The sequence below is a fragment of the Perna viridis genome, chromosome 6, assembly GCF_037379345.1.
Source record: "Perna viridis isolate PV_CMFRI_1.1 ecotype Kerala chromosome 6, ASM3737934v1, whole genome shotgun sequence".
In the NCBI taxonomy this organism is placed as follows: domain Eukaryota; kingdom Metazoa; phylum Mollusca; class Bivalvia; order Mytilida; family Mytilidae; genus Perna; species Perna viridis.
The window spans coordinates 26085533-26097322 of NC_142450.1; the positions used below are offsets into that span (position 1 = coordinate 26085533).

Here is an 11790-nt window from a genome sequence, read left to right on the forward strand (position 1 = left end):
TGAATTATATTTTTTTTTCAGGAATATGGCAGGATTTTGATTTTTGGCTTGTCAAATTTACCACGAAGAACAAATGGAAAATATTATATAAATACCAAGGGAGGACATATGATAGTTAAGACTCACTCAGATATTTTGCTGTTGTAAAGACCAAATAAAATTAATTAAAAGGTTTACAACCCCTCTCGCTCCAAAAAAAAAATGACTTTTTTTAAAAATGGGACGGGAATTTCAAGATTTTTTTCACTTCAGTTTCTTATGTTTAGGCATTATAATACATAAATCTTTCAATTCATGGTGACCAAAATAATGTTTCTTCTCTGAAACTGATATGGCTATGGATTTAGGAAATGTCTATACAGCAAAAAGATAAAAAAAGGCTAGCATTTAATCTGGTAAGGAGTAAAAAATAAAAAAAAAATAAAATCCTCCCCACCACCTCATGCATTTGATGAGGGTTAGATAAAATTTACTTGGGCTAAGCAGGAAATGGCTTTGTCTTTAGCCAGAAATGATGAGGATTCTTTTTCTAAACCATACTGAGCATAAGAAAGTCTGGGACTCGTGCAGGCCGGGATTAGCTTTCCGTGTGATAGCACGAGAAAGTCTAGGACTTGTGAAGGGAAGCAGCCTGAGTCACAATCAATCATGCATAACCAATCTAGAGTCTATAGCCCTTTAGCATACCAAAATATGTCAATTAGACAAGAAGCAATCTATAAGTAAATTCATGATTGTATTTTATATCTAGTTAAAATTCTTGCACACTTATATAGAAAATAATGGGTGACAGGAGATAACCTTGGTGTATTTCTTGTATATTCATTGAAGGACGGCGGTGAGAGTGTTGAATTGTAAATGACTTGGCATTACGTTTTTGTCGAGTACTTGGATAATCTTTACAATTTGACAGGGATCCACAGTGTCTAAGTACCTCCTCCCAAAGTGCATTTTTTTTGCTAAAGCCTTCTTGAGGTCCACGAAGTTTATGTATCTGGCTGATTGCCATTCTATTCATTCCTATATGATGATCCCTAATTAATGTGGCCATTTGGTCAATACATGATTGACCACATCGGAATGTGGAGAGCAGCTAAATTCCTCTCCAGTTTTTGGCAGTTGCTCCGGTCACCCTCTTTGGAAGCATAATGATGAGGCTTAAACTCCTCAGCGATTTCCACTGTTTCCCAGATATTATCAAGCAGCCCATGCAAGGTACTGAAGGGCCCCGTGCAGGTCCAAGGGTACAACAATAGGTAAAATATTGCTGCTTGGGCGTTTAACCCCAACAATCAGTCAATAATTCGAGATGTAGTAGGTTTTTTTTCTGGTTTAAGCTTCAAGACCCAGGTGAAAATTTGATTCAGTCCTGTAACTTTTTCAGTCCTTATTCGTCGGGCTTTTATGATTTCATCCTCCGATATTGGGCCAGTATCAACATCAAGGTCTTCTCCAGGAGGTAGATCACGAGCCTCTGATATATCTTCTCCATTTAAAAGTGGTCAATCTAGGTTTGTGATCACGCCAGTTGGCGTGTGATGTTGTATGCAGTTTTTCGTGACATTTCTCCCATTGCATTTTTTGCCTTTGAAGCCACTTCGTTGTAGTTATTTTATCCTGTTTAGTCCTTTCACTTTACTTCTTTCCTAATGTTTATATGTTCGCTCGTCAATCATTCCTTCTGCAATCTTGTCTTGACCTGGTAAAGTTATACATGTATCTTGACAGACCTACTCTTCTCAGTTGTCTCGTTGTATCGTTAGATAACCATGACTTGTATTCCTTCTTTGAGAATCCAAATTCTTGGCATGTGATGTTAAATACGGATTTAACTCTTTTCCATTGTTTGTTTACTGCACCTTATGTTATACTTTCGCCGTCTAATCTGATATTCTCTAGTTGCCATGGATATCTTGATCTTAAATTTAGCCACCACAATTTGCCGATCGGATGCTGTATCAGCATCTCAATAAGCTCTAACGGCTGTCATACTCTTTCTCCATTTCCTGGCGACTGTAATGTGGTCTATCTTGTTTTTAGTTTTTAAATACCCGGGTTGTTTTGTAAATATCCTTGTGAAGGAGCTAGAATGTCGTATCTCCTAAGACCAGATCGTTCTGGGAGCAAAAATCTGCATTCTGAGTTTTTCGTTGAGGTTACGCATTCATTCTTTCACTGTGATGAGTTCTCTCTCTGTGTGTGATCTTTTCAAACTTTGGCATTTATGTCACCCATTACAATCAAGATGCCCCAAGTGTGGCTAAATCTAGGGTTGCTTGGAGTTGGTTTTAAAACCCTTCTTTGCCTTCTTTCTCTGCTACGTTGGTAGGAGCGAGCATTGAATGAGTATTACTTTTTTTTTATTTGACTAAAATCTTTCCGCGATACATCTTTCACTCACAGGATTCCGTTCGATGAATGATGATTTGGCCTTCATGTTTAAGTGAGATTTCTACTCCATGTTGATGGTTACCATCCTCGTTTGGCTGTCCAGAGTACAGCAGAGTTTGCCCTGAAGATAGCATGACCGCTCCGGATGATGTCCATCTAATTTCGTCCTAAAATATCAAATTTGTAGCGCTTCATTTCTATTGAAACCTGCGCAACTTTTCTGGTTTCGTATAATGTCTCCACACACGCTCCAACTTGCAATCATTGAGCAAGTATTAAGGGAGAAAAGTTTCATCAGCAGATAAAAAAATTATAGTTAGGTGAAATCGAATCTATTTTATAATACATATACACATATCACAAATATATTTCACGAATAGTGCATTGGCTTCAGATAATATAGTGAAAATATTTATTAGTTTCGTAATAAAATATTTTATGTAAATGATGCATATATATATATATATATATATATATATAACGTCTCAGAATGTGACGACTCTATTCGCTCCATCGGATCAAATTGATACAGGGAAGATAACGTAAACTTATAGAAGGGTCTGAAAAATTCCCAACGATGTTAGAACTGTCAAATTTGCCAAGCAAATTTGTGGTCGTTCCCTCCGCGGGACTCGAACTCGTACCGCTGTAACATCTATGGCAACACCGCCTGCACTAAGTCCAGCGCCCTAGACCACTCGGCCAGCTAGGCTATATAAAGATATAGCTTTCGCTAGCCGGGTCATTCCTCCTCGTAGGATTAATCTAGGGCTGTAACTTAGTACACGATGTATGGTGGTACGGGACAGTTCATTTAGATGTTAATATGTAGGATAGAGGATCAAATTAATGATGCATGTCACAACAAATCAATATTATACAACGTCTCAGAATGTGACGACTCTATTTGCTACACTGCACCACCATACATCGTGTACTAAGCTAATGTAGCGTCTGCATGTAGCATTCTACCAACGGAACGATTAAAACGGAAAAGGGACTGGATTTTGACGTTTGAAAATGTTGTCACCATTCGAGATAATTACGGCATTGTTCTTCCTGTTGGAACTCGTAAGTAGTCTTAGCTATGCCATTTTAATATTAAATTAAAGTTTTCTTAAACATTAGCATTAAACACATACATCTGGGAGTAATAAGACCGATAAAGGTTCCGAACATACATGTACTAATAAATATATATTATAATAAGAAAGGCCTAGGTAAAGTTCCAAGGTGGGCTGGTCTGGTAATAAAACATCTGAACATGACTGTACTACACAACACATCAGTACATGTTGGAGGAGGCTGGCAATGGTAGATTTTAGAAATAAATATTCTCTGAAAATAAATAATCTGGCCTGGGGTAGAAAATAAAAAAAAGATAAATACTCTTAATGTTGTCCAGATTCTTTTTTTCACCTGATAACAGAAAAAGAAAAATACATTTTGCCAGAAATAAATGTCTGACCAAAAACATTGTAGCAATTACCTTGATAACTGAAAATAAATTTTCTTACCTGAAAAAATGCCAGTCCCCTCCAAGAATCAAATGGTCAACTCCTACATGTAAATGTTCTGATATGCTTTACTTTCATGACTTTTCAAAAATGAATATTCTAATTTTATTTGGAACAAATACATGTAAAAATAATTTTTATCTGATTTACATACACATGTATGGGTATTACCATATTATATTCCTTGTCCTGCAATATATGTACATGTACATGTACATGTAAATTGGGTTCAGGGTGTATTTGTAGGGCTTACACAGTACAAAATGTACTCCATCTTATCACAGACACAGAGTTTTTCCAGAGTAAATAAAACATGTTGACAAACTAATTTGTATATGAATATATACATGTATCTTCCATTTCAAGAGTGTTTGCGTCTCTGAGGTTCATACACATTTGTCTCTAAGAGGAAGGGCGGTGTTGCAACCCTAGATTATGTATACCTTGATGCGCAGCACACTTGAAAAGAGTCTTTATTATACACGTACTTTAATGTTTTGAGTTTGTGTGTATGAGAAAAAGAAGTTGTGAATGAGTTTTGAAAATAATTGTTTTGACTCAAATTAATATTCCAAGCCCCCTCATACATGTCAGAGTCTAATGGTCGTCCTAGAAAGTTTCAATGATACAGCTGTTTATGTTCATGTAAAACGCCAGGCACAACTTAGTTTTGCAGTTTGATGATGATTGGATACATGACCATGTACATTTATGTTCATAGTATCATGTTTGTTTTTAGGATTTTTATAAATGTAAGCGGTCATGGATGTAAACCTTTTTAAATAATTTTACAAATCACTAAACAATAAAATAAAAGTTTATGATGACAAACTTCACTAGACATGTTATTATGCAAGGTTACAATTGTATATCACTCTAGTACTAATATTTACGAATTTGATAGGGCATAAAGTGATAGACCAAGCTCGGAATGAATGTACATTTAAACAAGTCAGGTAATTGTGAAATACATGTATGACTAAGTGAAAAGTTGTTGCCTGAACAACTTTCAGTTTAGTGAATCTGGAATTAGAGTATAGAAACATTACAAAATTGGGCCAATTCATTATAATTGATTAATGTACATGTATGTGTCAGTCTTAAATGGAGGTCCGATTCTAGGCTGAATTTTACATTATTAGATATTCAAGTAGTGAATTGTAGCAACTCATGTTTACCTAATCATGGGTATATCTATGGTAGTTTTCAGCTTCCACATGAAATCAAGTCAACATGTTATCCTTTCCAAATAGCATGAAGGTAATTAAGTTTGCCACCTGCTTTGGCAGGGAGACATTATTTTTGTCAGTCTATCAGTCACAAAGTTTGTCAGCGCAACTCCACATACACTACTGAACAGAAATTTACAAAACCAGGTATGTAGCAAGGATGTCATATGAAGTTTTGTATATTACCTGGAAATCTTAATTCACTGGTTTATGTGAGATTTATAATTATGACCCTTTGAACTTAGAAATGAGCAAGACAGTTTGAGACATATGTCTTTCTAAAAAAAAAATTAATTTGAGTTAACTCTTGTATTTTCATATAACATTGATTAATTTGGAAACAACATTTTCAGATAAATTGATACAACATTCCCAGGATGAGACACAAATCAGCCATCTCTGAAAGTTAGAGACACGAAAGAAGTGGTTGACTTCCACAGCATTAGTCATCCATCTTTCCAACAAAACCAGGGAATACATGTATTGACCTGTTCCAATAAAGGCTTTACATCGTCATCTAACACATTTACAGAACTGAATGACCATGCAATAGTTGATAAATGCGTCATTCAATCGGTACGTGTGAAAAAAAACTGACATACTAAAGACGGAGTATGTTAAAAAACTGTCTGATGCTCAAGTCCTTACAAAAGACATTATGATTACAAATTGTTCAGAACAGGAAAGCAACACAACGCTTACCCAAGGTTGGGGCATCAAATCAGAAAGAAAAAAAAGGTTCAATGAAAATCAAAAGACATGTTGATTGACCGTTTTAATATTGGGGTAATAAAAGGACGTAAAGAGGATCCTGAAAACGTCTCTGTATTGATGAGAAGTGTTCCGAAAGCTAGTGGTTCAAGACGATTGTCCATTTAAGAATTCCACAGCAGATTACTAGCTTTTTTTTCTAGTCACTGTCGCAAGAATGAGGCTGTGAGAGAGACGACAATTTCTGACATTCAGAACATTTACTTAGCAAGGCATAGAAAGTTGGATCATGTGGAGAGAAGAATACTATACACTTGATAGGAGTAAATGAGAGTTTGATCACTATGAGAAAGTTAAACATTGAAATGTGATAACAATGGTATCTTTTTATCTCATTTTTCTTATAAACAGTGATAAATGTACCATGTCTATCCAGAACTTGCATCTATATAGAATATAATATACTGTTAGCTGAACTGTATGTTTACTAAACTTCATTCAATGAACAATTATGGTTAGTTGCTAATGTTTTCCATAGTCATCAAGCTCTAATTTATTCTTGTCATAGAGGAGTGTAACACAAATTATCAATAGGCCATACAAAGCAAATTATGATTTGCTTTTAGACCTTTATTCTTAGAAAACTAGACTTTGTATAAACTGTAACTTATATCACATACACTTTCACAGTAATTTAAAAAAATATTAAACATGACAGATTACAGGTAATTTATTACTTAGTTCCGATAAGAGAGTAAGACAGACATTACTAAATTATTTCAATTTAATCAATAAGCAATCTTCTTCAAACACCTTTACCCCTCTCAAGAATCCCCCCCTAATTTCTCATTAATTTGTGGATTCTTTGGTGGTTACATAGAATTGCTCTTAAGTCTTAAGTGTCGTAAGGTTTCACCCTATTCCATTTGGATTTAATTGCTTTTTCTCTAAGAAATTTACCGAGGACTTAGATAACGTATAAGTAAATTTGAGTAGTTCAGGTTCTTATAAGCAATGCTAAATAACATTAGAAGTTGAAAGTGAACGTTTTCAGCCGTCTTAATTAGTTCATTACTGAACATGCTTGTATATATGCTTGACATAATTACATAGGAAATTTGTTGTCATTTAGAAGCTGTAAAAGTTCCCAGCTGTCTCGTTCATAAATCCTTGGTCTTTAACTTTAGGTTTAGGTAGCAAAAATAGTCACACAATGGGAAATAGTCGGACGGCATGGTATTCTTATCTTTTCTCTATTGTGGAAATAAAATTAAATTGGTTGTAATGTTTAGTGGTAGTTCATGTATTTTTCTTTGTATCTTTCTAATAGTTTGTTTAACATACTGGATTAATATAATACAACAGTTACTGGATATTGATATCCATTTAGTTGCTCACTATAACATTATGAATGAACATTTCGACTATAGACTGTAAAATGTTAATATTAAAGTTTGTTACAAACTTCGTCATACATAATTTAATATGTTGAATGACAGTTTATGGTACATTAATTATATGAACATGAGATTCCTCTCCTCTCCTCTCTTTTCTTTTTTTTTTTTTTTCGGTTTCCTTTCCGCCTAAACTTTTTTTTATGAAAAACAGAAAACATTGTTTTTTTTTCACCATCAGGGAACATAATTTATGTTTGTCTTGCAAAAATATTCTTTGCACTTTTCTTCAAAGTGAAATGAATATTTTTTTTTCAAAAATATTCTAGCCCCCCCCCCCACCCCCCTTCAATATAAAAATGGTCGGTGCCTAAGAAACAAGCACGTTTCTTTTACCCATAGATTTCTACGTGTTCAACTACCATTACACGCCTGTGTGTAAAATTACTTTGTGGATTGGTCAGGTTCAAATAAAAAAAAAGGCTTGAACCAGAGTTACCTGGGATGTCCTTTCAAGGTAATATACTCAATTTGACAAAATAAACCCTTTACTCACATCTCACCAACCGGTGCACTTGGTCAATGCTCCCAGTTTTAAGTGGAGTTCGAGTTTGTTTATGTTACTTTGTATGTATGATTTTAGTTACTTCATGTGCTTTGTTGTGTTTGTCTGTTTTCCATGTCTGGTCTTTTTGCCTGGATTACATTCTTTTGATTACCGCCATAACCTTGGTTCCCTTGATTATTCTACCGAACTGATTGGCGTATATTTTTATGTAAAAATTCATCCTACCTCTTGCTTCACTAGTTCGACGGGATGCGTCTTCTTCTAGTTGGCGTCGCTGCAACAAACACACACAATTGTAAAGTAAAATGTTCTAACACGGTTTGTTTGGTTAAAAAGTTATAAATATTAGTCAACAATCACTCGTACGGGGTGATTGATCGTTAAAAACGATGCGAAACATAACAATAAATTAAATAAACGTCTAAATATGTTTAACATCACCAGAAGATGGTAAAATTTACATTGAATATTTCGAATAACTGATATCCTTCTTTAGCATAAAACTCATAAAACTATATAGGAAGGATATCAGTTATCCGAAATTTTCAATTTTAGATTTTACCATCTTCTGGTGATGTTAAACATATTTAGACGTTTATTTAATTTATTGTTATGTTTCGCATATATATATATATATATATATATATATATATATATATATAGAAGGGTCTGAAAAATTCCCTACGATGTTAGAACTGTCAAATTTGCCAGACTCGGGACTCGAACTCATACCGCTGCGACATCTATGGCAACACCGCCTGCACTAAGTACAGCGCCCCAGACCACTCGGCCAGCTAGGCTATATAAAAATATAGCTTTCGCTGGCCGGGTCATTCCTCTTCGTAGGATTAATCTAGGGCTATAACGTAGTAGACGATGTATGGTAGTACGGGACAGTTCATCTAGGTGTTATTATGTAGGATAGAGGATCAAATTAATGATGCATGTCACAACACATCAATATTATACAACGTCTCAGAATGTGACGACTCTATTCACTATACTGCTCCATCGGATCAAATTGATACAGGGAAGATAACGTAAACTTATAGAGGGGTCTGAAAAATTTCCAACGATGTTAGAACTGTCAAATTTGCCAAGCAAATTTTTGTCGTTCCCTCCGCGGGACTCGAACTCATACCGCTGTGACATCTATGGCAACACCGCCTGCACTAAGTATAGCGCCCTAGACCACCCGGCCAGCTAGGCTATATAAAAATATAGCTTTCGCTAGCCAGGCAATTCCTCCTCATTTGATTAATCTAGGGCTCTAACTTAGTACACGATGTATGGTAGTACGGGTCAGTTCATCTACAACGGGCCAGTGTCGACCATGTGAAGATAAAAGACTTGTACCCAGATACTGCACACCAAAGCATTTAGAAGCTATTGCACTGGAAAGGAATTTGCCATTTTTTGCGACGTGACCATCGAAACCGAAAATACCATATAGAGTCCATGAACCGATCCGCGCAACGTTTTGACGGATTGATGACCAATGACTGGTGACCGATCTGATCGCAGTTTTGTAATGTAAAATGACGAATGAATCGTTAAAAATAAAACAAATGTAAAAAAGTTATTACATAATGTAAATATGTGTAAAATTGACAGGGAAAACACTGGAAATTGTAAAATATATTGACCGCTATGAGATCGGTTTGACGGATTGATGACTGATCGGAAACTGATCAGTGATAAATGACCGATCACAATTTTTGTTGCACGGATCGGTTCAGGTACTGTACCTTCTCCAGTGCCGATGTGGTATGCAGTACGTTGGCAAACCAGGCGCAAGAATGCAAACCTGATCTCCCTCTAAGTCCCCATCTTAGATCTGCCGGACACACCCAAGAGGATCTCCACAACATTGTTGTTATGATCATAGAACATAATAAAAACTTGTCAAAATGTAAAAGAGTGTCTCGGGAAAGCTTTTGGATGAAAAAATTACAAACAACTTCTAAACATAGAATAAACGAGAAAAAAATATTCATTTCTAGGTCTTGGTCTAAGGCTGGTACAACACTACATGCTATTCATCAATACGCCGTTCTACTAGATTTTGACTTTTCCTAATTGTATTCAACAATACATTCATTTCTTAATTTTGATTAAAACATCCACTTTGTTATTTTTATTCAGATTCCTTATCATTTGCCTATGTGTGCATTTGATAAAGGTACAATCACCCACAGCGTACGTGATTCAGCTTCTGAATCTATGTTTTGATCTTGAACTTTATTAGTTTCATGCTGAAGAAGGATATCGGTTATCCGAAATATTCAATGTTAATTTTACCATCTTTTGGTGATGTTAAATATATTTAGACGTTTATATATGATTAATATTACCACGGTCAGTCGTTTTATCTCTTCAATATATTCACGTCCTTTCATCTTTATAACAAATTTACAGAAAGGGAACCATCTTGTGTGTTCTTCCCAAGGATCATCTCCTGGTTCCCAGTTACGGAGACCCCCATCACAGTAGTGGCATCGCACAATATCTTCATCACCTGGAATATATTTTTGTCATGAAAAAAAAAAATTATATAGCCCCTATAACTGAAATACGATATCATTGAATAGGAAAGTTCAAACAGGTTGCCATGACCGACCAATATGAATTTTCCCTTTTTGAATATGATCCGACTGTCATAGATGTCCTCCCTTTTGAATGTCACAGAGAAGTAAGATTAGAAGTTCGTATCTTACACTAAGAAGTAACTGTTAATCGTTTCTAATTTTCCGAGTTTCTCCGAGTTAAATGGGTTTCATGCTCTTCGCTTTTCGGTTACAAAATTGGTAAAATATAGTAAACTGTGCAATCCAAATCTCCTGACCTACACAAAAAGTCGTAAATTATTGGTAAAATGAAAACTTTACCTCTGGCTATATGTTAATAAACCTTCGCACACATCGAGAAAACAGCTCTGCTGTTTCCTTCAAATTCACTCTACTCATTTATGGATGCTGCAGTCATAATTTTTTCCCCAAATGATTAACATATTCACTTTATCAGTCTGTTTTTTTTTTGGAAAAATTTGTATTAAATAAATGTTTGTAAATGTGAAAGGGTTGAAAAAGAATGTCACGTCGTTATAATTTCTAGTGTTGTCTTAATTCTTCTCTAAATTATGTAATCGTTTATACATTCAAATTTTGAGCGTACACATTTTTTTCCTGTTTGTCTCTATCATATGATGATATTTCCCCCAAAAATATAAACTATATTTTACTCTATAACACACCCAACCGTTTGTATGGTATTTCATTCTCACTCTCATTTTGCTATTTTGTTACAAATACAATGGTAAAGTTTCAAAAAGTACTCAATATATCAGTAATTTTCATACCAGTGAAGAAAAAACCAGCATCAGCTAGAATGTCTGGTGTTTGTTCAATATCTTCTCTCCAACCAATGAATGTACTCTTCCGAGATTTTTTGTCATCCAAAGCAGCATGTTTAGGATTATAAATCTACAAAGCAAAGATTTAATACAATCGTTGACTAAATAAATATTTATACATATTAAAATACCATCTTGTGTTCTATTCCAATTATGTAAACAAAACCAGACGTACTGTCCAAGCTGTACATAATTTTCCAAACTTTTTATCGTTTAAGATGAATTAACTAAATGCAGCAAAAATATTGATATGTAATGAAACTGGCAGAGGTAGAATGTTGTCCGTTAACTTATTTTATTACCCGTTTCCATTCCCTCTGAATCTCTTGAACAAATTGATCTCTTTTCATATGTAGAAGGAACCGACATGTTGGGCTATGTCGAGCATGTTCTGTCCATGGATCGTCTTTTGGATCCCACTCAGCAAGACCAAGGTCGCAACAGAAACATCGAACAATGTCATTCTCTCCTAGTAGATACGATAAATTTTAAAATGATTGACGTAAGTAAATACATGTATGAAGCATTAAAAAAATCTGCGAATTAAAAAGTTTGTTACGTTTAAATA

The 11790-nt window shown here is 34.9% G+C and overlaps 1 protein-coding gene and 1 pseudogene across 5 annotated transcripts in view; one reads left to right on the forward strand and one right to left on the reverse strand.

Annotated features, from left to right (window-relative positions):
* The window catches only part of LOC148614263 (putative inhibitor of apoptosis), a 33303-nt gene that overhangs the window by 11203 nt on the left and 10310 nt on the right, over nt 1-11790 (reverse strand). For 4 of the 5 annotated variants that reach the window (XM_088588263.1, XM_088588265.1, XM_088588267.1 and 1 more), the window contains 4 exons: nt 11525-11691; nt 11169-11292; nt 10165-10328; nt 8036-8084 (listed from right to left, as the gene is read on the reverse strand). In XM_088588263.1, the coding sequence (XP_088444389.1) occupies nt 8036-8084; nt 10165-10328; nt 11169-11292; nt 11525-11691 (504 nt within the window). The remainder of the gene's footprint in view (nt 1-8035; nt 8085-10164; nt 10329-11168; nt 11293-11524; nt 11692-11790) is intronic. The other variant, XM_088588264.1, reaches the window with a different exon arrangement.
* On the forward strand, nt 1149-6166 carry LOC148614264 (uncharacterized; annotated as a pseudogene).